At 49.0% G+C, this 23,824-nt stretch overlaps 1 protein-coding gene across 2 annotated transcripts in view; it reads right to left on the reverse strand.

The window, feature by feature from the left end:
- Positions 1–23,824, reverse strand: part of LOC143764972 (uncharacterized) — a 67,197-nt gene that overhangs the window by 13,450 nt on the left and 29,923 nt on the right. The window contains exon 7 of one of the 2 annotated variants that reach the window (XM_077251139.1): positions 947–1,020. The exons of the other annotated variant lie outside the window; for it this stretch is intronic. Within the exon in view, the coding sequence (XP_077107254.1) occupies positions 967–1,020 (54 nt within the window). The 3' untranslated portion in view covers positions 947–966. Of the gene's footprint in view, positions 1–946; positions 1,021–23,824 lie in introns of those variants that run through there. 2 annotated transcript variants of the gene reach the window in all.

Here is a 23,824-nt window from a genome sequence, read left to right on the forward strand (position 1 = left end):
AGTAGGGAGATCGTTGTCCTCCACCGACTGAAAACAGATGAGGGGGGAACCAGCAGGAACGCCCGACTCTGTTCACTCACTCTGGAGCCCCTGTTGCTCAGCAGAGACGCACAGGCGGCATCCAGGCAAGTTTTCCTCTTGCAATTAGCTTCAGAGAGTCTTCTCTGTAGGTTCCCCTTTAGGAACAGGAAACCAACTGAGGAGCGAGGGGGGGCCGCCCCTTTTATCTCTCTGTAGGTTTCCTGTTCCTAGGGGCGGATCCCCTCTCTCAGTGGGTGCTGTCGTGGCGAATAGAAAATCATGTTTAAGTGCATTCAAAGTTTGCTCAGATGAGGCACCATCTTTGGAGGCCAAAAGGCACATCATATCACCCCAAAAAACCAATACCAACAGTGAAGTTTGGAGGTGCGAACATCATGATGTGGGGCAGTTTTTCAGCATACAGCACTGGCAAACTTTATATGATTGAAGGAAGGATGAATCGACAGATATACAGACATTCTTCATAAAAATCTGCTGCAATCTACCAGGATGATGAAGATGAAACGAGGGTGGACATTTCAGCAAAACGATAATCCTAAACGCACAGCCCAGGAAACTCTTGATTGGTTTAAGAGAAAGAAAATAAACTGTTGATTGGCTGGGCAATTCTAGCAGACTTAAATCCAACAGACAATGTATGGAAGGAACTAAACATCAGAGTTCATAGAAAGAGTCCACAGAACCTTCAGGATTTGAGAAGCGTTTGTGTGGAAGAATGGGCAAAAATCATACCTGAGCAATGTATGCGGATAGTTTCACCATACAGGAGGCATTGTGAAGCTTTTATTACGAAGAAAGGCTTTTTTTTATAGGGTATTAATTAAAATTAATAGAGTGTCCAATAAGGTTTCCATGTGTTATTTCTCATTATTACAAAACAGGGATTTTTGAGTACTCACCGTAAAATCCTACTCTCCGAGCCACTCATTGGGGGACACAGGACCATGCATGTATGCTGTTGCCGCTAGGAGGTTGACACTACGTTAATACAAAGACAGTTAAGCTCTTCCTCTGCAGTATACACCCTCATGCTGGCTCCTAGAGAACCAGTTCGGTGCAAAAGCAATAGAACAACAACATATAAAAGTACATGTCAAACTAACGAAAAACACCAGCCATTAGGCTAAAAAGGTGGGTGCCATGTCCCCCAGTGAGTGGCTAGGAGAAAAGGATTTTACGGTGAGTACACAAAAATCCCTGTTTCTCTTTAGGGGGACACAGGACCGTGGGACATCCCAAAGCAGTCCCTGGGTGGGAACAACAGAAAACATCAGGCTTCACGTAACAGCTGCCTAGTACATGAGTAACCCCCTGAATAAACGTCTTCACTTGAAGTTTTGTCACAATCCTCCTTTGGAATAAGACCGATAAGGCGGATACCTGGCCCCTGACCAAGCTGAGTGCCAGTCCTGAGTCCAGACCGGTCTGTGGGAACTCTAAAATGGTGGGAATAGAGGAGACGAGATGAAGACGTCCACGATCCTTACACCAAGCAAAAAATGTCTTCCAGGTACGATGATAAATGCGTACTGACACGGGCTTACGAGCAATGATCATCGTGGACACTACCTGTTGTGAAAAACCAGCCTGGGTGAGAATCCAGGCTTTGACGGCCAAGCCATAAACCCCTTTCTGCCCTTGGATGGAATAGTACATCCAAGGGCAGAACCCCCGCTTTGATGTGGGCTCCGGCGGTGAGCGCGCATCAAAGACGGGACATGTCAGCCATTTTGAACAGCTGACATGTGCCCACAACAGGCTCGGATGGAATCGCAATCCACCCGCACCTATTAACTAGTTAAGCTGACAAGCAGCATTCAAACACAGGCTTCCGGCCATCGGGCCGAAAATATGCGCACCGCTGACCCCCGTCACGTGATCGGGAGTTATTGGTCGTCGGCATAACAACCAGAGGTCTCCTTGAGACCTCTATGGATGTTGATGCCAGATTGCCATGAGCGCTACCCTGTGGTCGGCGCTCATGGCAATGAAGCAATTTGAAGCAATTCTGCTGCATAGGGGCAATCTGAGCATTGCCTCTATGTAGCAGAAGCGATTGCGAAATCGCAGCTTCTAGCCTCCCATGGAGGTTATTGAAGCATGCCACAATTTAAAAAAAATGTTTTTAACCCCTTACCGACCTCCGCCGTACTAGTACAGCGGAGGTCGCATCTCTTCCTTTGATGCGGGCTTCCTTTGATGCCCGCATCAAAGCCGGGACATGGCAGCTGTTTTGAACAGCCCCAGATCACGAAAAATGGAGAAGCTACGGGTATCGGAAATGGCGATTTTTTTTTTTTTTTAGCAAACTTTGATATTTTTTTTCACCACTTAGATAAGCCTGGACATGTTTGGTGTCTATGAACTCGTAATGACCTGGAAAATCATACCGGCAGGTCAGTTTTAGCATTTTATGAACCTAGAAAAACCCAAACAAAAAAAACAACAACTTTGCAATTTCACCACACTTGGAATTTGTTTCCCGTTTTCGAGTACATGACATGCTAAAACCAATGAGGTCTTTCAAAAGTACATCTCGTCCTGCCAAAAATAAGCCCTCACATGGCAATATTGACTGAAAAAAAGTAAAATAAATAATTTATGGCTCTGGGAAGAAGGGAAGAGAAAAACGAAAAAGCGGGGGTCATGAAGGCGTTAAACACAGGGCCGCTGAGGTCTGGTGGTAAATCGTCCCCTGGGAGAGCAGATCTGGATGATCTGGCAGTCGCCAGGGTACGTCGGCAATGAGGTGCACCAACTCCAGAGTGACCAGGATCACTTCCGTTTTGATCTTCCTGAGGAGTCTCGGAAGAAGCGGCAGTGGAGAAAAAAAAAAAAAAAAAAAAATGTTTGGAAGCCAGAATTGGTGCCACGGAAGAACCAGAGCACCCACTCCGATGGCTTTTGGATCTCGAGACCGAGCTATGAACCTGGAAACTTTGATGTTCAGTCTGGATGCCAAAAGATCCACATCCTGGGAGCCCCAACGAAGGCAGATCTGTTGGAAAACTGCCGATCAAGTTCCCACTCCCTAGAGGCGAGATCCTGATGGCTGAGAAAGTCTGCCGCCTAGTTTTCCACACCTGGTATATGCACTGCTGAAATTGCCGAGTGGTTCCTATCTGCCCATCGAAGAATGTGGGATACTTCGCCCATGGCTGCTCTGCTGCAGGTACCCTCTTGATGATTGATTGTATGCCACAGCCGTGGCGTTGTCGGATTGAATTCGGATGGGGTAACCCGCTAGGAGATAATGAAACTGCAGCAGCGCTAGCCATATTGCTCAGATTTCAAGGACATTGATTGGAAGTTCCGATTCCCGAGACAACCAGTGGCCCTGAGCAGTGTGGTGATGACCACTAGCCATTGAACCGGGAGAAAGGATTTCCCCTGGTTGAGGGAAGGGCTCAATGTCCACTATTTTAGAGTCTGCCTGACTCTCCGGGAGAATGGGTTCCCGTCCCAAGCCGCTAGCAGAGCATGCTGTAAGGGACGGAAATGCCTCTGTGCGAAAGGAACCCCTTCCGTTGCTGCTACCATTTTTCCCAGTACTCTCATAGCAAACCGGATGGAATGAGGTGAAGACTTAAAAAGAGCGCAGGCTCCTTGCTGAAGGGCTAGGACCTTGTCTCGAGGGAGTTTCATCAACCCTCGAGAGGCGTCCAGGGTCATACCCAGGAAGGATATCTGCTGGGCTGGAGTAGGGGGGGGGGTAGGGAAGACTTGGTTAAGTTTATCAGCCAGCCCAGGTGAGAGGGCATCTCAAGTGATGCGAATGGAACCACGCAGTTGTGGAAAGACCGACCCTTGACTAGTAGGTCGTCCAGATAGGGCAGGGCGACCACGCCCCAAGAGTGCAAGATGGACATGACGGCCGCCATGACCTTTGTGAACACTCTGGGAGCGGTAGCGAGGCCGAAGGGCTAGGCTGTGAACTGAAAATGCTGGTCGCGAATGGCAAAATGCAGGAATTTTTGGTGCGGAGGGAAAAAACAACAAAATAATAATTAAAAAAAAATAAAAATAAAAAAAAATAAAAATCGGGATATGCAGGTAAGCATCTCTAATATCGACAGATACTAGAAACTCCCCTTTATCCAAAGACGTAATGACCGAACGCAGAGATTCCATGTGGAAATGACGGACATTGACAAACCTGTTTAGAAGTTTGAGGCATAGTATGGGGTCTCACTTTTCCGTCCTTTTTTGGTGACAACAAATACTTTGGAGTAGAATCCCTCTCGAACCATTCGTTTTCCGGAACCAGGACAATGATGCCATCGTGACGCAAAGAATCTATGGCTTGGGAAAAAGAAAAAGCTTTTGCCTTTGAGGTTGGAAGCCAGGAGGGGAAGAAACGTGCTGGGGGGGGGGGGGGGGGGATTGCGAAGAAAACTCAATTTTGTATCCAGAAGACATCAAGTCTCTGACCTACTTGTCGCGAACAACCGAGAGCCAGACCTGTTGGAACAGAAGTAGGCGCCCGCCCTGCTGCTGTCGACCGGATAACGGCAGGAGTCATTGAGTGGAAAATTTGAGTCCTAGATCCTTTAGATCCAGACTGTTTGACCTGACCCTTCCACTGCTGATTGGACCTATAGGATGCCTGAGGTCCTCTGTGCCTACGTGGTGAAAGTCCTGATCCTGAAGAAGTAGTGGACTAACTCGGATTGGCACGAAAGAGTCGGAAACGGATTTCTTGCCTAAGCCTTTGCTGGGGAAGAAATTTGCTCTGGGGAGGGATGTCAGACGTTGATGCAGAATCCGCTTTCCATTCTCTGAGTCATAAGGTCCTTCTGATCGTTTTGGCATTTGCCGCTGAGAGAGCACCACAGTTGGCCGAATCTAAAGAAGCATGTACCAGGTAATCTTCTGCCTGAGAAATCTGGCTAGCCATGCGCTGCCTCCGGAGGAAGATTACTGCTCTGAATGGAATTAGCCAAGGTCTCCGACCAGGAAACCATTGATTTAGCTACCCAAGCTGCAGCAAAGGAGGGATAGTGTTATGATCTGGTGACCTTGGAGCCGCATGAGAGACTTTCTCAGGAGTAGGTGGTACCTGTACTGACCGCAAACCCTAAACTAACACCGCAACTAGAAGTAGCCGTGGGATGTACCCAACACGTCCTAGACACCTCGACACAGCCGGAGAACTAAATACCCCTATAGATGGAAATGGGAATTCTATCTTGCCTCAGCAGAACCCCAAAGGATAGGCAGCCCCCCACAAATATTGACTGTGAGTATAAGAGGAAAGACACACGCAGGCAGAAAAACAGGATTTAGCAAAAGAGGCACTTCTAGCTAAATAGAAAAGGATAGGACAGAATTCTAAGCGGTCAGTATTAAAATCCTAAAAATATCCACAGCAGATAATACAAATATTCCACATCTAACTAAAGACCTAGAAAGTATATCTGCATCTCCTGAGAATCCAGCATGACTGAAAAATCCAAACAAAGTCTAAGCTGGACAAAAACACAATAAATTGCACTGAATTGCAAAGCACACTGCATGTGTGCACAGAGACAAAAAAACCAGACACTTATCTTATCTGAATTGGCAGCATGGCATGAGGAGCCAGAGAGAGATGCAATCCCTCCAAGTACAATGGACAACTGGCACTGACTCATGGAGCCTGCACACCTAAATACCTAATAGAGCTGCAATCAGCAGAAACACCTGCCCGGATTACAACCCCAAGACAACTGCACTACCACCAACAACCACCGGAGGGAGCCAAAGAGCAGAATTCACAACAGGATAGAGAGCCGCACCTGAGGCCTCGAAGACAGATCGAGCCAAATTTTCAATCTTGCGGTCTGTGGGATTTTTAAAAGATGGATAGAAGGGTTTTGGATGCCAAGCGAGATACTACAGGGGATTCAGACCAATCTTTCCTCTGATTGGCTGAAAAAGGGTACTTCGCCTCAAGAGGTTTTTGACCTGTGAAAAGCTTATCTGGTCGCTCCCTGTGCCGATTAATTATGTCCCGAAACTCTCCGGGTGAATGGCAAATGTTTTATGAGGGTGTTAAAATGCACAGCGTGATCTGGCACAGAGTTGGAGTCTTCATCAACCTTCAGAGTCTGGCTGATTGCCTCAATCAGAGAATCCACCATTTTCTGAAAATCTGGCGAATCCGGATCCAAGGAGGCGTCCGATTCATACTCAATCGTCTTCGCTACAAAGGTCTGGAGAGGGAGCGCGAGAAACGGAACTCACGGACACCAGGGTGCGTGAATGCCTGGGAGATGTACTACGGATCTGTTTTCTGGATGCTTGTAAGACTCTAGATTGTGAGCGGCCCCTGCTAGCCGGCGGTTCCCGTGTAGGGGAGGGACCCCCTACGTCAGACGTGCAAACACCGCGATCCCCAAAAGGGACAGTGAAGTATTCAAGTGCTTTGGCCAGAGAAGTCATGGATTGCGACAGACGAAACCCACTCAGGGGGGCTAGGTACACTGGGTTCAATGGCAGCGGGGGGCTCCTGAGCGCATTTGGGGGTCACAGGTTTTACAGAGTGGCGAACTCTGTGCTTTAGGAAACGCAGACTGGCAGGAGTTACACGAAGTGAAAAAGACTGTCAGTCTTATGAGATTTCTTAGGAGCCTGAGGCTGGGACATGATGTACCCCTATGTGCCTCTTAAAAAAAAAAAAAAAAGATAGGATACAGCAGAGGTGAAAGAGATAGAGAGTTCAGCACTCCCTTACCCAGGTCCTGTGTCCCAGCTGTGCAGCGCGAGTCTCAGAGACAATCAGCGCTGTCCTGAGCATATGTTCACTGACAAGCAGGCGCTTCCTGATGTCAGCGTGCGACAGTGGGAGCAGAACGATAGCCGCTGAGATTACAAGGGCGCCTCTTGTCCGGGACGAGAAGCTCCGGAAAAAGTGGGAGGAGCCGCTGGAGGGTGAGATGGGGGGGCGGAGTCTCTGGCTGCAGCCTACACAAGACTGAGGCTGGTAGCTAAATTTTTTTCTCCTAAGGCCAACTGCCACCGAAAATAAGAGGAATGTGTCCCCTGCCAGTAATGTCGTGAGCATTGCTTAGACCTGCTCGGAGCCCTCCTTTCCTCAGTGCTTACCCGGAGAGGCTGCCGGGAGAATCCTGTGTCAGAAGGATGTTGCAGGTACCTCCGGTATTTCCTGCTGCTGCTTGCTCTGGGCGGTGCAGGGATAAAGGGGAAGAAACCCTCAATCCACTCTCCCTTTCATAGGGAGATGGAGAGGGACCGTCCACCTCCTTGCTTCATCCGCTAAACAGTGGTGAAGCAGTGGTGGTCGCACGGCTCTGTGAATCCAAGGGGACTGATCCCTCTGGGTGGACAGGGCTGGTTGTCCGGCATTAGGCCTGGCAGCAGAAGAGGGTACATGGAGGCGATGCTCCATGTTCTCGTCTGTTGATGGTGTGGGGAGATCGGTGTCCTTTAAAGGGACCCGTCGCCCCTAAAAATCAGCTCAGGCATGGCGTCCCACATCGCAGAAGAGAGTACAGAGAGGCGACACTCCACGTTCTCGCCTGTCGTTGGTTTGGGGAGATTGGATCCTTGAAAGGATCCATCGCCCCTTCATCCAAGTAAAAATTAAAATAAAGTTTTTGGTCCGAAACCGGACCCGTGTGCCTCCTAAGAAAGAACTGGTTCTCTGGGAGCTAAAAAAAACCCCAGCAAAACAAGGTAGAGATGCTTACCTGCCTAGGCCTCCAAACAAATGCAGTATCAGGATGCAGTGGACCCATGTGGTTAAGATAGAAAAAACACAGGTGCAGCACGCGGGTCATGAGCTTCCGTATTTTGGCCAAAATATCAACTAATACCTCACAATTTTTTTTTTATGTGTTTTTTGCACTTTTTTTCCGGGGTGCAGTTGGGCCCATTTTTGTCTTGTAAACTGTGGTGTCTGTTCACATGGAGTGCATTTGGTTAGCGCTGGGCAGGCCCGCCTGATCTAATAGAAGGGTGTCACTACTAGGCCTGCCTGGATGCTGTGCATCTCCATAGTGTGAACAGCGCCACATACAAGTCTTTTATGTGCAGCAATGTGCCAAGCAGCCACCCCCTCCATTAGTTTGGCAGGTCGTGAGTGGCTGCCTCATCGGTTATGCCGCACCTGTGTTTTTTCTATCTTAACCACATGGGTCCACTGCATCCTGATAGTGCATTTGTTTGGAGGCCTAGGCAGGTAAGCATCTCTGCCTTGTTTTGCTGTTTTTTCTAATTTTTGTAGGATCTCCGAATCCTCTTTTTGTGCTCTTGCTATTTAGAATTAGTTCTCTGGGAGCTAGCAGGAGGGTGCATACTGCAGAGGAGGAGCTAACTTTCTTTGTATTAACTTAGTGTCAGCCTCCTAATGGCAACAGCATACACCCACGGTCCTGTGTCCCCCAATGAGGCGAGGGAGAAACTTAATTTATGGGCATCTGTGGTTTGATTTCTGTGGCTGTATGTATTGGATGAGTTGTTACAGACATCTGGTGGGAATTTCATGTCAATATTTGGTGGTGAGGTGTTCAATACCTATTTCACCGTGTGCGAGTGTGTCAGGGCTGTGGAGTCGGTAAACCAAACCTCCGACTCCTGAATTTCCCTGACTCCACAGCACTGCCTCACTACTGAGGATGCTAAGGAAACAGCCACACTCAAACACTGATATAATTTGCAAAAGTTATTTCTTGTTTATTACATGTGCAGGAAAAAAAAAAAAAAAAACACACCACAGCTAGGTGAAACAGTGATGGAAAGGCACATAATCACACACCAACCTCTCCATCATGGCCAAGACCAAAGAACTGTTTAAGGACGTCAAAGACAAAATTGTAGAACTGCACAAGGCTGGGATGGGCTACAGGACAATAGGCAAGCAGTTTAGTGAGAAGGCAACAACTGTTGGCACAATTATAAGAAAATGGAAGAAACGCAAGATGACTGTCAATCTTCCTCAGTCTGGGGCTCCATGCAAGATCTTGCCTCGTGAGGGAAGGAGGATTCTTTTTAAATCATGTATTTTTTATTAAAGCATATGACACGCCATTAACACAGTCCGATACAATTTCCAGACAAATACCGTACATTAGATACATGACCTGATAATATATTTTCAGCATCACCTCTTGAGAAAAGATAACAAGCTTTAAAAAAACACGCCTGTATATGTAGGAGTCCCCCCAGAATCAACTACACAACACCCATTCTACTTTGCAATAACTCAGCAGACGCCACACCTGGGTAATCCATCCATACATCCACCCCACACATTTTCAAAATTCTGTATTCTGACCTCTCTTACTGTATATATTTCTTTCCATAAGGACAATAAAATTTATCTTGTTGATAAATTCCTTTTTCCCTGGCGGTTTTTCATCCAACCAGTGCATTGCGATAAGCTTTCTCACAGCATACAACAATCTTGCGATAGTCAGCCTTCCACATTCATCCGTAGCAATATCATCCATACAGCCCAAAAGGCAAGACAACGGGTTATGCACCACATCTACTCCTGTCACCTCCTGGATCAAGTTAAGCACCTTCACCCAAAAGGGTTGTAGGCGAGCACACGACCATGTATGTAGCAGATCAGCAGGGTAAGGAGGATTCTGAGAAATGTCAGGAATCAGACCAGAACTACATGGAAGAGCCTGGTCAATGACCTGAAGAGAGCTGAGACCCCAGTCTCAAACATTACAGCTAGTAACACACTACGCCATCATGGATTAAAATCCTGCAGGGCACGCAAGGTCCCCCTGGTCACGCCAGCACATCTCCGTTTGAAGTTCACTAATGACCATATGAATGATCCAGAGAAGGCATGGGAGAAGGTCATCTGATCAGACGAGAACAAAACACCAAGGTTACTTACGGGTAGCCGGTTTTTCCGGAGCCCATGACTGCACACCTGAGAGGGGATCCGCCCAGCCAGGACAGGAAACCCTACTGAAAATAAAAGGGCGGTACCTCTCTGTCGCTTCAGTTGGTTTTCAGAGCATGAGAGGCCCCCCTGGTTAGTACACATGGCAATCCAACACCACATTATATTAACTAAACACACCCAAAACAATAGTGCACACCGAAAGGGTGAAAAGGGGGGGGGAATATACGGGTGCCGTCATGGGCTCCGGAAAAAACGGCTACCCGTAAGTAACCTTGGTGTTTTCCCTTCCCCCATGACGGCACACCTGAGAGAATTTTGTAGAATGAAACCTTAGGGAGGGACCACCGCTTGTAGCACCCTTCTACCAAAGGTTAGGTCAGCAGAGGAAGAAAGATCTAGCCGGTAGTGCTTGAAAAAGGTTGAGGGTGAGGACCAGGTAGCGGCCTTACAAATTTGATCAATTGATACCTCAGCCTTTTCTGCCCAGGAGGTAGCCATGGCTCTGGTGGAGTGAGCCTTGATGCCTTCAGGAACCGGAGTGCCACCCGCAGAGTAGGATAAACTAATGGCCTCCCTGATCCATCTAGCAATTGTACTTTTAGCTACCCCGCACCCTCTTTTGCTACCCTGAAAGGCTACGAATAGGGTTTGGTCTTTCCTCCACTGACTAGTCATAGATATGTATTATAACATAGATCTTCTCACATCTAACATGTGGAACTTTTGTTCCCCTGGATTTTTAGGATTACTACAGAATGAAGGTAAAGTAATCTCTTGACTCCTATGGAACTTTTGAACCACCTTGGGGAGATAAGCCGGGTCTGGTCTTAGAACAATCCTGTCATCAAAAACCTGAGTATAAGGAGGACATATTGACAGGGCCTGTAAATCACTTACCCTACGTGCCGATGTTAAGGCTACTAGTAGAACTGTTTTAAGGGTAAGTAACTTAGGTGATAACTCCTGCAAAGGCTCAAAGGGCTGTTTAGTCAGGGCTTCTAAGACCAAATTTAGATCCCAAGGAGGGATTTTTGGGATAATGACCGGCCAAGATCTACTACAAGAATTTATAAATCGCGAGACCCATCTATTTGAGGCAAGATTACAATTATATAGGGCCCCCAAGGCTGAAACCTGAACTTTAAGGGTGCTGGTTGCTAACCCAAGATGTAATCCTGCTTGCAGAAACTCTAGGATAGGACCTATTGGAGCCACCTCCCCCAATGGTTCACCCAGGAAGTCGAGGAATTTTTTCCATGTCCTACCATAGATCCTAGAGGTTATGGGTTTTCTGCTTTTCAACAGGGTGGAGATTAACCCTGGAGAGAATCCTTGGCGACTTAGTAACGCCCTCTCAAATTCCAGGCTGCGAGATGGAAGCCTGTTGTGAATTTGCTTTTTGCTCCCTCTAGTGGTTACTAGTTTTTTGACTCTGGTTTTTCTGTCATTCCTTTTATCCGCACCTGGGTCGTTAGTTAGGGGTGTTGCTATATAAGCTCCCTGGACCTTCAGTTCAATGCCTGGCAACGTAGTTATCAGAGCTAGTCTGCTGTGCTCTTGTCTACTGATCCTGGTTCCAGTTACATCAGCTAAGTCTGCCTTTTGCTTTTTGCTATTTGTTTTGGTTTTGTATTTTTGTCCAGCTTGTTCCTAATCTATATCCTGACCTTTGCTGGAAGCTCTAGGGAGCTGGTGTTCTCCCCCCGGACCGTTAGACAGTTCGGGGGTTCTTGAATTTCCAGTGTGGATTTTGATAGGGTTTTTGTTGACCATATAAGTTACCTTTCTTTATTCTGCTATCAGTAAGCGGGCCTCTCTGTGCTAAACCTGGTTCATTTCTGTGTTTGTCATTTCCTCTTACCTCACTGTCATTATTTGTGGGGGGCTTCTATCCAGCTTTGGGGTCCCCTTCTCTGGAGGCAAGAAAGGTCTTTGTTTTCCTCTACTAGGGGTAGCTAGATTCTCCGGCTGGCGCGTGTCATCTAGAATCAACGTAGGAATGATCCCCGGCTACTTCTAGTGTTGGCGTTAGGAGTAGATATATGGTCAACCCAGTTACCACTGCCCTATGAGCTGGATTTTTGTATTCTGCAGACTTCCACGTTCCTCTGAGACCCTCGCCATTGGGGTCATAACAGAAGCCCTTCACCTGAGAGTGGGTCACTGGGCCCTGGGTTAGCAGGTCCGGAACCTCTGGCAGGATCCATGGGTCTGTTACCGACATCTGCCTTAGAAGGGAGAACCATGGTCTTCTTGGCCAAAAAGGAGCTATGAAGATGATTTTCGCCTGATCCTCTCTGATTTTTCTGATCACAGCTGGAATCATCACTATCGGGGGGAATGCGTAGGCCAGAGAAAAAGGTATCAGTAGGGCATCTACTGCGAAGGGATGTTCTCGGATTCAAGGAGCAGAACTTTCTGACTTTTCTGTTGTGAGAGTTGGCGAACAAGTCTATCTCTGGTGTGCCCCAGGCTTGGACTATTTGTTGAAATATCTGGAGGTTTAAGGACCATTCCCCCTGCCTTAAGCCTCTGCGACTCAGGAAGTCCGCTTGAGTGTTTTCTATGCCTTTGATGTGCAACGCCGACAGAGATGACAGGTGTTGTTCTGCTAGTTGAAAGAGTAGATTTGATGCATGCATGAGGCCTTTGGACCTCGTCCCCCCCTGATTGTTGACATACGCTACTACTGCTCGATTGTCCGTCAGGATTCGAGTATGACGACCCCGAAGTAAAGGAAGAAAATGTCTTAGGGATTTCTCCACTGCCCATAGCTCTTTTTCGTTTGATCCATAGTTTTTCTCTCGTATGGACCAGGTCCCTTGTACAGAGTGAGACCTCAGGTGAGCCCCCCAACCTGTACCGCTTGCGTCGGTCGTGATGATGTCTATGACCGGATTTTGCCACCGGACCCCCATTGTCAGGTGATTTTTTTCCGTCCACCAAACTAGGGAATCCCTTACGCCCAGGGAGAGACAGATTTCCTTCTAAATGCCCTTTTAGCAGTCTTTGAGCTGAGAGAACTTCCCACTGTAGTTGTCTTAGGTGGAATTGTGCCCATTCTACTGCCGGAATACACGATGTTAACGAGCCTAGAAGGGACATTGCCTTTCTCAGAGTCATTGTTGGCTGGCGTATTGCTGTACTGGCCAGGTTTATTATTTTGTCTACTTTGTTTTCTGGAAGGAGACAGAGCTGACGTTCGGAGTCCAGTATTAACCCCAGGAAGGACTGTGATTTTACTGGCAGCAGTCTGGACTTGGGGATAGTTATTATCCAACCCAGCTCCCTTAGAGTTGATGTTACCACTGATACTTGATGAGTGCAGTGGGACTCTGACCTTCCTATTACAAGGAAATCGTCCAGGTATGGGACAATGACTACATCCCGGGACCGGAGGTACGACATTACTTCCACCATCACCTTGGTGAAAACCCTGGGAGCTGTAGACAGACTGAACGGAAGGGCTGTGTATTGATAATGCTTTATCTGATTCTGGATATAGAGAGCTACTCTCAAGTATTTCTGATATTCCGGATGTATTGGTATATGGTAATATGCATCTTTCAAGTCTATTACTGCCATGAAGCAGTGTTGGAAAAGAAGTTTTATGGTCGTATTTATAGACTCCATCTTGAAAGAGTAGTTCTCTATGGATTGGTTGAGTTTTCTTAGGTTTATAATAGTTCTCCAAGAACCATCCGGTTTTTGGATTAAGAAGAGGGGGGAGTAAAACCCCTCTCCCTCCTCCCGAACCGGAACCTCCTGAAGAACCTTTTTGTGGATAAGTCCCAAGACTTCGGTTTCTAGGGCAGATTGTTCCTGCAGAGACTTCCTTCGGGCAGTTATTATAAAGTTTCGTCTGGGTGGACAGATGAATTTTATTTTGAGGCCGTCTCTGATAATATTTATGACCCAGGTACTGGGGGAGATATTTACCCAGGCCGGAAAGAAGAGGGAGAGTCTTCCTCCCACTTCTGGCGTAATGTCATTGGGGGGATTTTTTGGCCGATGTAGAGGGCCCTTTAAACATATAGCCTGAGCCTCTCTTATCCCTAAAGTCCCAGTTTTTTCTTTCCCCTGGGGGGCGACCTCTATTATATCTTCTCCTCCGAAAAAAGGGTTTTTTGGACTCTTTAGGGATATTGGGAAATACTTTCTTTTTATCTCCTGCATGTTCCAGGATCTCTTCAAGCTTTTTCCCAAAGAGAAGTTGGCCATCACATGGGATGGAGCACAGCTTGTGTTTAGATGGCAAATCCCCCGGACAACCTTTGAGCCAGAGGGCTCTTCTTGCCGCATTAGACAAGCTCGCTGCTCTGGCCGTTAGTCTTGCGGAATCCGCAGAAGAGTCTGCTAAAAAGGCTGCTGCTCCTTGCACTAAGGATATATTGGCAAGGATGTCGGTTCTGGGTACCTTGTCTCTTAGCTGATCCTCTATCTGCTGTAGCCAGACCATTAGAGCGCGGGCCGTACATGTTCCAGCGATTGCTGGCTTCAGGCCCCCCGCTGAGGCTTCCCAGATATGTCTGAGAAACCCATCTGCTTTTTTATCAAGCGGGTCTTTAAGAACACCCGAGTCTTCTAATGGAAGGGATGATCTTTTTAAACATTTAGCTACCGCTCCGTCAATTTTTGGGATCTTTTCCCAGGGTTCAGAGTCTTTATCTTCAAAGGGATATCTTCTTTTGGATGAAGAGGGCAAAGAACCCATTTTTTCAGGTCTTTTCCAGTCTCTCAATTAATGCTTTTATTTTTGCATTAACTGGAAACGTGCATTTCCTCCTCTCTTCTAAGCCACCAAACATGACATCCTCTAGTGACCTAGGTGTCTTCTCTTTAAGACCCATTGCAGACCTAACTGCTTTGACTAATTTGTCCACGTCCTCAGTTGGAAAGCACGGACGACCTCCTGAATCACTGTCCGAGGAGGAATCTGAAGAGTGGACCGAGGCCGGGGAAGTAGAGGGAGATTGGGATGTTTTATGACTCCCGTCTCTGAGAGGCATCCGACTCTGTAGACGCCTTACGGCTTCTCCCTCTCAGTTCGCTAAGGGCCAATTTCAAGGAGTCTTTTATTTCAGCCTGTATTATGGCTTTAAGGCTAGTGGCGAAATTAGGGGTTTCTTCTTGTATAGTCTTACTAATGCAGTTAGCACAGAGATCCTTCTGATACTGAACTGCAAGCGGGTCTTTACAAAGGGCACACTCTCGGTTCTTTGTTTTACCGCTAGCTTTCCTGGACCCCTAGTGATCAAAACAGAAAAATGGACCCTGTTACCATAAAGGATACATTCACGTAGATCACTCACCACCGCCGACAATCAAGGATACCGATTTTGGAGGCTGGACAGATGCACGTGAAGCGTCCCTCCTGGACGCCGACGAATCTTGCCGGACGGAACGACCAGTTTCTACCACTTGAGCGGCTGCTCCTGGTATGCTGGTGGCTCGGCAAGGCATCTGGTGAGAGCTCCTGCTGCTGTGAAGGCGGCTGCTGCTGCTGCTCCTGTTGTCCTACTTCCATGGTGAAGTTTTGAACATGAGCGCGTCTTCTGTGGTCCAGCACCCTTTTATGGGGGGACCACTGCACTCCCCGCCTCCTCCGGTGCCCAATAGTGGCCCCTCCCCTTCTCTGCCATGCCGCAGGAGTCTCCATTCACTGGCCGGCGTTTTCTTCATGGGCGCCGCCATCTTGGATCCGGAGCCCGCCCCTGACGTCACACGGGCAAGCCCACTCCCAGCGTGCCTGGCGTGTGACGTCAGACGAGCGACCCCGAAGCGGCCGCCGCGCCTGGACGCCGGCAGAAAGGGGAGGGCGGCCTGGCAGCCATGGAAGGAACCCGGTCCTCCAACCATGCTGCACAACGCCCGCACGGACGCAGCGACCCGGGGGACCTGCGGACGGCGCCTCCAGGACCCGAACCTCCGACGCACAGGCGCTGCCTGTTCTTCCACGCCGGGACGGGACCTGGGTAAGTCAAACCGCCGTGTTCAGCACAAGGGTCCCTGTCAAGACAGGAAACCCAACTGAAGCGACAGAGAGGTACCGCCCTTTTATTTTCAGTAGGGTTTCCTGTCCTGGCTGGGCGGATCCCCTCTCAGGTGTGCCGTCATGGGGGAAGGGAAAATAGAACTTTTTTACATCAACTCCACTCACCGTGTTTTGAGGAAGAAGGTTGAATACAACCCCAAAAAACACACAGTACCAACTGTGAAGCATGGTGGGAGAAACATCATACTTTGGGGGTGCTTTTCTACTAAGGTAACAGGACTACTGCACCGTATTGAAGGGAGGATGGATGGGGTCATGTATCGCAAGATTTTGGCCAACAACCGCCTTCCCTCAGTAAAAACATTGAAGACGGGTCATGGCTGGGTCTTTCAACTCGATACACACAGCCAGGGCAACTAACTATTGGCTTGGTAAGAAGCATTTCAAGGTCTCCAGACGTGAACCCAATAGAAAAATCTTTGAGTTTTCAGCTCCCTCTAATGTTGCCCATCAAGAGCTCCAAAACCTGAAAGATTTGTATGGAGGAGGGCGCCAAAATCCCTGCTCCAGTGTGCAAACTTGGTCAAGAACTACAGGAAATGTCTGATCTCTGTAATTGCAAAGGTTTCTGCACCAAATATTATGTTCTGTTTTTCTATTGTAATAAATAACCATTTCATGTAATAAAATGATAATTAATTATGTAAAAATCATACAATGTGATTTTCTGGATATTTTTTTTTAGGTTCTGTTGCTCATAGTTGAAGTGTTCCTACAATAAAAATTACAGATCTCTCCATTCTTTGTAAGTGGGAAAACTTTGAAAAACCGACAATGTATCAAATACTTATTTTCCCTACTGTATATTTTAGAAGTCAGAGTTGGTCCATTTTATACTGGATCCTCCAAAATTTGACACGGACTCCACAGATCTGGTGTGCATACACTTATACATATAATGCACACACAATTTTACTGGAATACCAACTACTGTGAATCCCTGTGCACACTATTTAGTGTGGGGGAAAGGGGCCAAGGAAGGAAGACTAGACTACCTTTATCAACCCTTTCACAGTAGTGTACCATGTATGCATTAACTGTATGTATAATTTGTATATTGGCCATAGCGTATTAGTCCACCTGCATATTAATATATAGCCTTAAGGACTTTGTGTGGACTTTTTTTTGCGGTTTTGTTTTTGTAGTGTATCAGTATCCAAGACTACATTTTTGGTTACATATCCATTAAAAATAGGGATTTTTGTGTACTCACCGTAAAATCCTTTTCTCCGAGCCACTCATTGGGGGACACAGGACCATGGGTGTTATGCTGCTGTCACTAGGAGGCTGACACTAAGTTGAGACAAAAAGAGTTAGCTCCTCCCCTGCAGTATACACGCTCATGCTGGCTTCCAGAGACCCAGTTCACTGCAAAAGCAGTAGGAGATTAATAATAATATATTACATAACAGAGTATAACATGTCAGAAAAAGTCAAGAACCAAAAAGGTAATGAGCCGAACAGCCTAACAGGATGGGTGCTGTGTTCCCCAATGAGTGGCTCGGAGAAAAGGATTTTACGGTGAGTACACAAAAATCCCTATTTCTCCTTCGCCACATTGGGGGACACAGGACCATGGGACGTCCCAAAGCAGTCCCTGGGTGGGAAACAATACAACCAAATAACTCCGTGTACCATCTGACTATAAATACGCGACGGCCGCTTGCAGAATACGTCTGCCAAGGGCCGCATCTGCAGAAGATTGAATGTAGACATTGTAGTGTCTTGTGAAAGTATGCAGGCTAGACCACGTTGCGGCCTTGCAAACCTGCTCCGCCGTTGCCTGGTGCCGGATGGCCCAGGAAGCGCCCATCGACCGAGTGAGGTGTGCTCTAATCCCCACAGGGATAGGACTGCCCCTGACCCGATAGGATGATTGAATAGCAGAACGGATCCATCTGGCTATCGTGGCCTTAGACGCAGCTAAACCCCTTCTGTGACCCTCCGGGAGCACAAAGAGGGAGTCCGATTTGCGGAAAGGAGCAGTTCTGGAAATGTACCTCCTAAGGGCCCGTACCACGTCAAGGGTGTGAAGGGCCTTTTTGACCCTGTGTTTTGGCTGTGGGCAAAAGGAGGGAAGAACGATATCTTCATTAAGGTGAAAAGATGAAACCACCTTAGGGAGAAAAACCGGAGATGGGCGTAGGACTACCTTGTCCTGGTGGAAGGCAAGGAAAGGTGCCCGGCAGGATAGTGCGGCCAACTCTGAGACCCGTCTGATAGATGTTACTGCCACAAGGAAAGCAACCTTCCAGGAGAGGACAGTTAGCGGGACGTCCTGCAGAGGTTCAAATGGAGGTTCCTGAAGAACGCTCAGAACCAAATTGAGATCCCAGGTCTCGAACGGCATTCTGTAGGGGGGTACCACGTGGGAGACCCCTTGAATGAAGGTCCTGACTTGCAAGTTGGCAGCAATCTTACGTTGGAACAACACAGATAACGCTGAGATCTGACCCATGAGGGAACTGAGCGCCAGGCCGGAATCCAAGCCGGACTGTAGAAAATCCAAAATGGTAGGGATTGAGAAAACAAGCGGAGGGCGACCTCGGAGCCTGCACCATGAGAAGAAGGTTTTCCAGGTGCGGCGATAGATGCAAGCGGAAGACGCTTTGCGAGCGCTTATCATGGTGGGAATGACCTGCTGGGAGAAACCAGCTTGGGTTAGAATCCAGGTTTCAACAGCCACGCTGTTAAACGTAGGGCCCCTGAGCTCTGGTGGTAGATCGGCCCTTGGCGGAGCAGAGCTGGACGATCAGGTAACCGCCAGGGGACGTCTGATACAAGTTGAACGAGCTCCACGTACCATGTGCGACGTGGCCAATCCGGGGCGACAAGAATCACCGGAACCCCCTCCGTCTTGATTTTTCGGATCACCTTTGGCAGTAAGGGAAGCGGAGGAAACACGTACGGGAGTTGGAACCGATGCCACGGGAATATCAGTGCGTCCACCCCGATGGCCTGGGGATCCCGAGAACGTGCTATGAAGTTGGGAACTTTGGCGTTCAGTCTGGACGCCATCAGATCCACGTCCTGAGTTCCCCAGCGAAGGCAGATTTGCCGGAAAACCTCTGGATGGAGTTCCCACTCCCCCGAGGCGAGGCCCTGACGGCTGAGAAAGTCCGCCGCCCAGTTCTCGACGCCTGGAATGTGCACTGTGGAAATGGTGGAGTGGTTGGCCTCGGCCCAACGGAGAATGTGGGAGACCTCCTGCAACGCCGCCCTGCTGCGGGTACCCCCCTGATGGTTTATATATGCCACTGCTGTGACGTTGTCCGATTGAATTTGAATTGGGTGACCCGCGAGCAGGAAGTGAAAACGTCTCAGGGCAAGTCTGATCGCTCAAATCTCCAGGATGTTTATAGGGAGCCTCAACTCCCGAATTGTCCAACGCCCCTGGGCAGTGTGGTGTCGAAACACCGCTCCCCAACCGAGGAGACTGGCGTCGGTAGTTACCACTAGCCAGCGGATTGGGAGAAAAGACCTCCCCTGGAGGAGAGATGATCCCAGAGTCCACCATGTGAGGGCTTGCCTGATCCGTGGGGGCAGAGGACATGGCCGATCGAGGGATAAGGGACTCCTGTCCCAATTGTCCAGCAGAGCCTGTTGTAAGGGGCGGAGATGGAGTTGAGCGAAGGGAATCGCTTCTATTGTGGCCACCATTTTCCCCAGGATCTTCATGGCAAACCGAATGGACAGAGCGTCCGAGCTCCCTGCTGAAGCTCTTGGGCCTTGGACCGAGGGAGCAAGACCAGTCCTTTTGACGTGTCCAGGATCATGCCTAGGAAGGAGATTCGTCGGGCAGGAACGGGGGAGGACTTGTCCAAGTTGATTAACCAGCCCAGGCACGAAAGAGAATCCATGGTAATGCGGACGCTTGCTTCGCAGGCCTGATAAGACGGACCTTTTATCAGGAGGTCGTCTAAGTATGGCAACACGACCACTCCTCGAGAGTGAAGAATGGCCATGACAGCCGCCATGACCTTTGTGAATACCCTGGGCGCAGTGGCAAGGCCGAAGGGTAAGGCCGTGAATTGAAAGTGGTCCTCTTGGATGGCGAAACGGAGGAACTTTTGATGTGGCGGGAAGATTGGGATATGAAGATAAGCATCTTTGATGTCTATTGATGCTAGGAACTCGCCTGTCTCCATTGAGGAAATGACTGACCGGAGGAACTCCATCCTGAAGTGCCGAACTTTTACATACTTGTTTAGGAGCTTTAGGTCCAAAATAGGGGCACCGTCCCGTCCTTTTTCGGAACGACGAAGAGGTTTGAGTAAAAACCTCTGAATCTCTGGGACCGGAACAATGACCCCGTTGTGGCGGAGGGATTCGATGGCGCGGTGAAGAGTGCGAGATTGAGCCCCCGAACTTGGGAGACGAGAGGGGAAAAACCGTGCTGGAGGGGAGGTGGACAATTCTATTTTGTAACCAGAAGACACCAGACCTCTGACCCATTCGTCGTGGATGACAGAAAGCCAGTCTTGTTGAAAAAGAAGCAGACGTCCGCCTACTTTGGAGGTGTCGACTGGAATAGTCCCCGAGTCATTGCGAAGGGAATCTGGCAGGCCTGGACCCTCTGGTTCTGGGTTGCCTAGGCTTTCCTCGCCAGGACTGATTCAGCCTGTATGAAGGTCGGGAGTCTCTGTCTGTGCGTGGGGATCGTTCTGATCTGGACGAGGCAGCGGAATTGGACCAGAATTGGCTACTGCGAAAAGGCCGAAAACAAAAATATTGTTGGCGCTGAAAGGCAGCTTTAGGCCTGTGTTGCGGGAGGAACTTGCTCTTCCCTCCTGTAGCATCGGAAATAAGGTGGTCTAATTTTTCTCCAAAGAGGCGTCCGCTCTGAAAAGGAAGGGAAATCAGAGACTTTTTTGAGGAGGAATCTGCGCCACTCTCTAAGCCAAATAGCTCTCCTAATGGTGATGGCGTTTGAAGCCGCAGTTGCTGCACAGTCCGCTGCGTCTAAAGACGCGTACATCACATAATTTCCAGCCATGGCAATTTGTTTGGCAAGGTCTGCTGCCTCAGACGGAAGTTCCTGTTCCTGAATGGATTTTGCAAGGGTATCTGCCCAGAAAACCATTGCTTTGGTGACCCAAGCCACAGCGAAGGAAGGAGATGGAGAGGAACCTGAGGCTTCGTACACTGGGCAAACTAGGGAATCTAGCTGGCGTTCTGTGGGATTTTTAATTGAAGCACCATCAGGTACGGATAAGAGCGTTTTGGTAGCCAAGCGAGATACCGGAGAATCGACTAGTGGAGGTTCCGTTCAATCTTTAACAAGATCTGCGGAAAAGGGATACTTCGATTCCAGGGCCTTTTTGCCCATAAAACACTTATCCGGACGCTCCCTGTGTCGCCGGACTATATCCAGGAAATCTGGGTGAGAGGCGAACACCTTATGGGAACGCTTGGTTCTCGTAAAGGAGACTGAATGGTCCGGAGCAGAATTAGGGTCATCGTCCACTTTTAGCGCATGACTGACTGCCTCGATGAGGGAGTCAACAGTAGATCTAAACTCCGGAGCATCCGGATCTAAGGATGCATCAGACTCATACTCAAGAGTCGTGATCGCTACGAGCCCCTGGAGAGGGTGAGAGAAGTGGAGCTACCAGAGGCTGAATGAAGTGGTGAATGCTCAGGAGAAGTAGTACGGATGACCGTGCCTCCTTCCGGTGAGAGCGGCCCCTGCTGGCCGACGATTCCCCTGTTATGGATGGATCTCTTAATCCATGAAAAAGAGTGCCCCGCTCCCCAGAGGGGTCATGAAGGGATTTAATCGCTTTGGCTAAAGAATCCATGGACTGTGACAGTGACGCGGCCCACTAAGGGGGGCTAGATACACTGAGGTCCTGGGTACCTTGGGCATCGCAGGCTGAGCAGAGAGGGGAACTTTGAGGCCGAGGGAGTGGAGCCTGGCAGGTGGTACACGCAGTAAAAAAGGTAGTATGCACCTTGGTGGTCTTTTTGGCCCTTGACTGCGACATGATGTACCCCAATATAAGTAATAGGAAAAAAACGTTAGTCCTCAGGGTCTATACAATATGGAAGCAAGGGTAATGCTGCAGGGAAGCACCTAATGCGGTCTCCTTACCCGGGTCCTGTGTCCCGCAAGGAGATGAGGCGGCGCTGATGGAAGAGACGACCGGCGTCCAGAAAGGAAAACGCTGGCACGTGCAGGGTGGATGGAGCTGCGGCGTGCAGTGTAAAAAAGATGGCCGCCGGGGGTTGGGAGGGTAATCTCGCAGAGAGCGAGAAGAGCCAGGTCCGGGGGCGGAGCCGCAGGATGATGCAAAAGGTGGGCGGGGCCTATCGGGATGCGGCCCGCACTAGGCCGAAGCCGGGGACTAAATTTATGGCCTCGGCCCTGCGCGCCGGCGCATAGTAGCCCTGTGGTGACCCTGAGAAATGAGCCCTCCGGAACGACCGACCCCCCCCAGGTGGCACTTACCCCGAATGGAGGGGAATTGCAGAGCAGCTTGCAGCAGGTTAGCTGTGCCCAGGGTGGTTAGGAAGGTGCAGGGTTGGGGGAGCCTCTATCCACCATCCCCATAAGAGGGGGGTGGAGAGGAACCGTCCACCTCCTTCCATCATCCGCTTTCTCAGTGGTGATGCAGTGGGGGCTGCACGGACGCCACAATGAAAAGGAGCCTCTGAACAGCCGAGGGTAAAACCTGGTGGGCAGGGCAGAATGTCCGGCAATAGGCCTGGCTGCAGAAGAGGATACGTGGAGGACACTCCATGTGCTCGTCTGTAAGGGGGGGGGGGGGGGGATATCGGTCCCTTGAAAGGGGCCTGTCGCCCCCAAAGAATCAGCTCAGGCAGTGGCATCCCACGTCGCAGGAGAAGATACGGAGAGGTAAAACTCCCGTGCTCGCCTGTTGTTGGTTCGGGGAGATCGGAGCCTTGAAAGGTTCCATCACCCCTTCGTCCGGTAAAAAAGTGTTAAATCCAGTGTGCCTCCTACGGACACTAAGCTTGAACTGGGGTCTCTCGAACCCAGCATGAGGGTGTATACTGCAGGGGAGGAGCTAACTTTTTGTCTCAACTTAGTGTCAGCCTCCTAGTGACAGCCTCCTAGTGACAGCAGCATAACACCCATGGTCCGGTGTCCCCCAATGTGGCGAAGGAGAAATCTAATTTCCCTTTTTGCTTTCAAAATTCAGAGTTTTAACATTTTATGCATTTGTAAAGCCAGCTTTTTAAAAAGGAATCTGTCACCAGGTTCCTGGTGTGTAATCTGACAGTAGCATAATGTAGAGGGCAGAGAACCTGATTGCAGTAAGTAAAGCTAGGTTCACATTAGCGTCTGTGCGCAGCGTATGATCCGCATGAGTACATAACTTTAACATGGTGTACGCAGGGACACGCATTCGCATGCTGATGCGTCGTTTGCGGCGGTGTCCGGCGAACGCAACATGTTGCATTTTTTTGAGCCATCAAATATTGCGCAGTCGCCCACAAGCGGATGATTGCGTCAAAAAAACGCATTACTGTCTATGGGAACGCATTGGTAAGCAAGGACATGTGTACGCATGTGTTCGCCTACTTCGGACTGCGCATGTCCAGGAACCGATTGAGACACGCCCCTTAGGACACGTCCCCTCCTGGAAATATGCGCATAAACAATGCAAACACAGGCAAAAGACGCATACAATGCAGCGGGTTTTTTTTGCGTCATGCGTAAGCGTGCGTTTGCGGATGCAGATGATACGCTGCGCACAGAAACGCTAATGTGAACCTAGACTTAGTGACATCGCTGCAGTATGTAAATCACTTATCAGCAGGAAATCACTAGAGGATCAATAAACCTTCTGCCATTTAGGCCACTCTGTAAAACTACACTAATTACCGTATAT

This window comes from Ranitomeya variabilis, chromosome 4, assembly GCF_051348905.1.
Source record: "Ranitomeya variabilis isolate aRanVar5 chromosome 4, aRanVar5.hap1, whole genome shotgun sequence".
Taxonomy (NCBI): Eukaryota; Metazoa; Chordata; class Amphibia; order Anura; family Dendrobatidae; genus Ranitomeya; species Ranitomeya variabilis.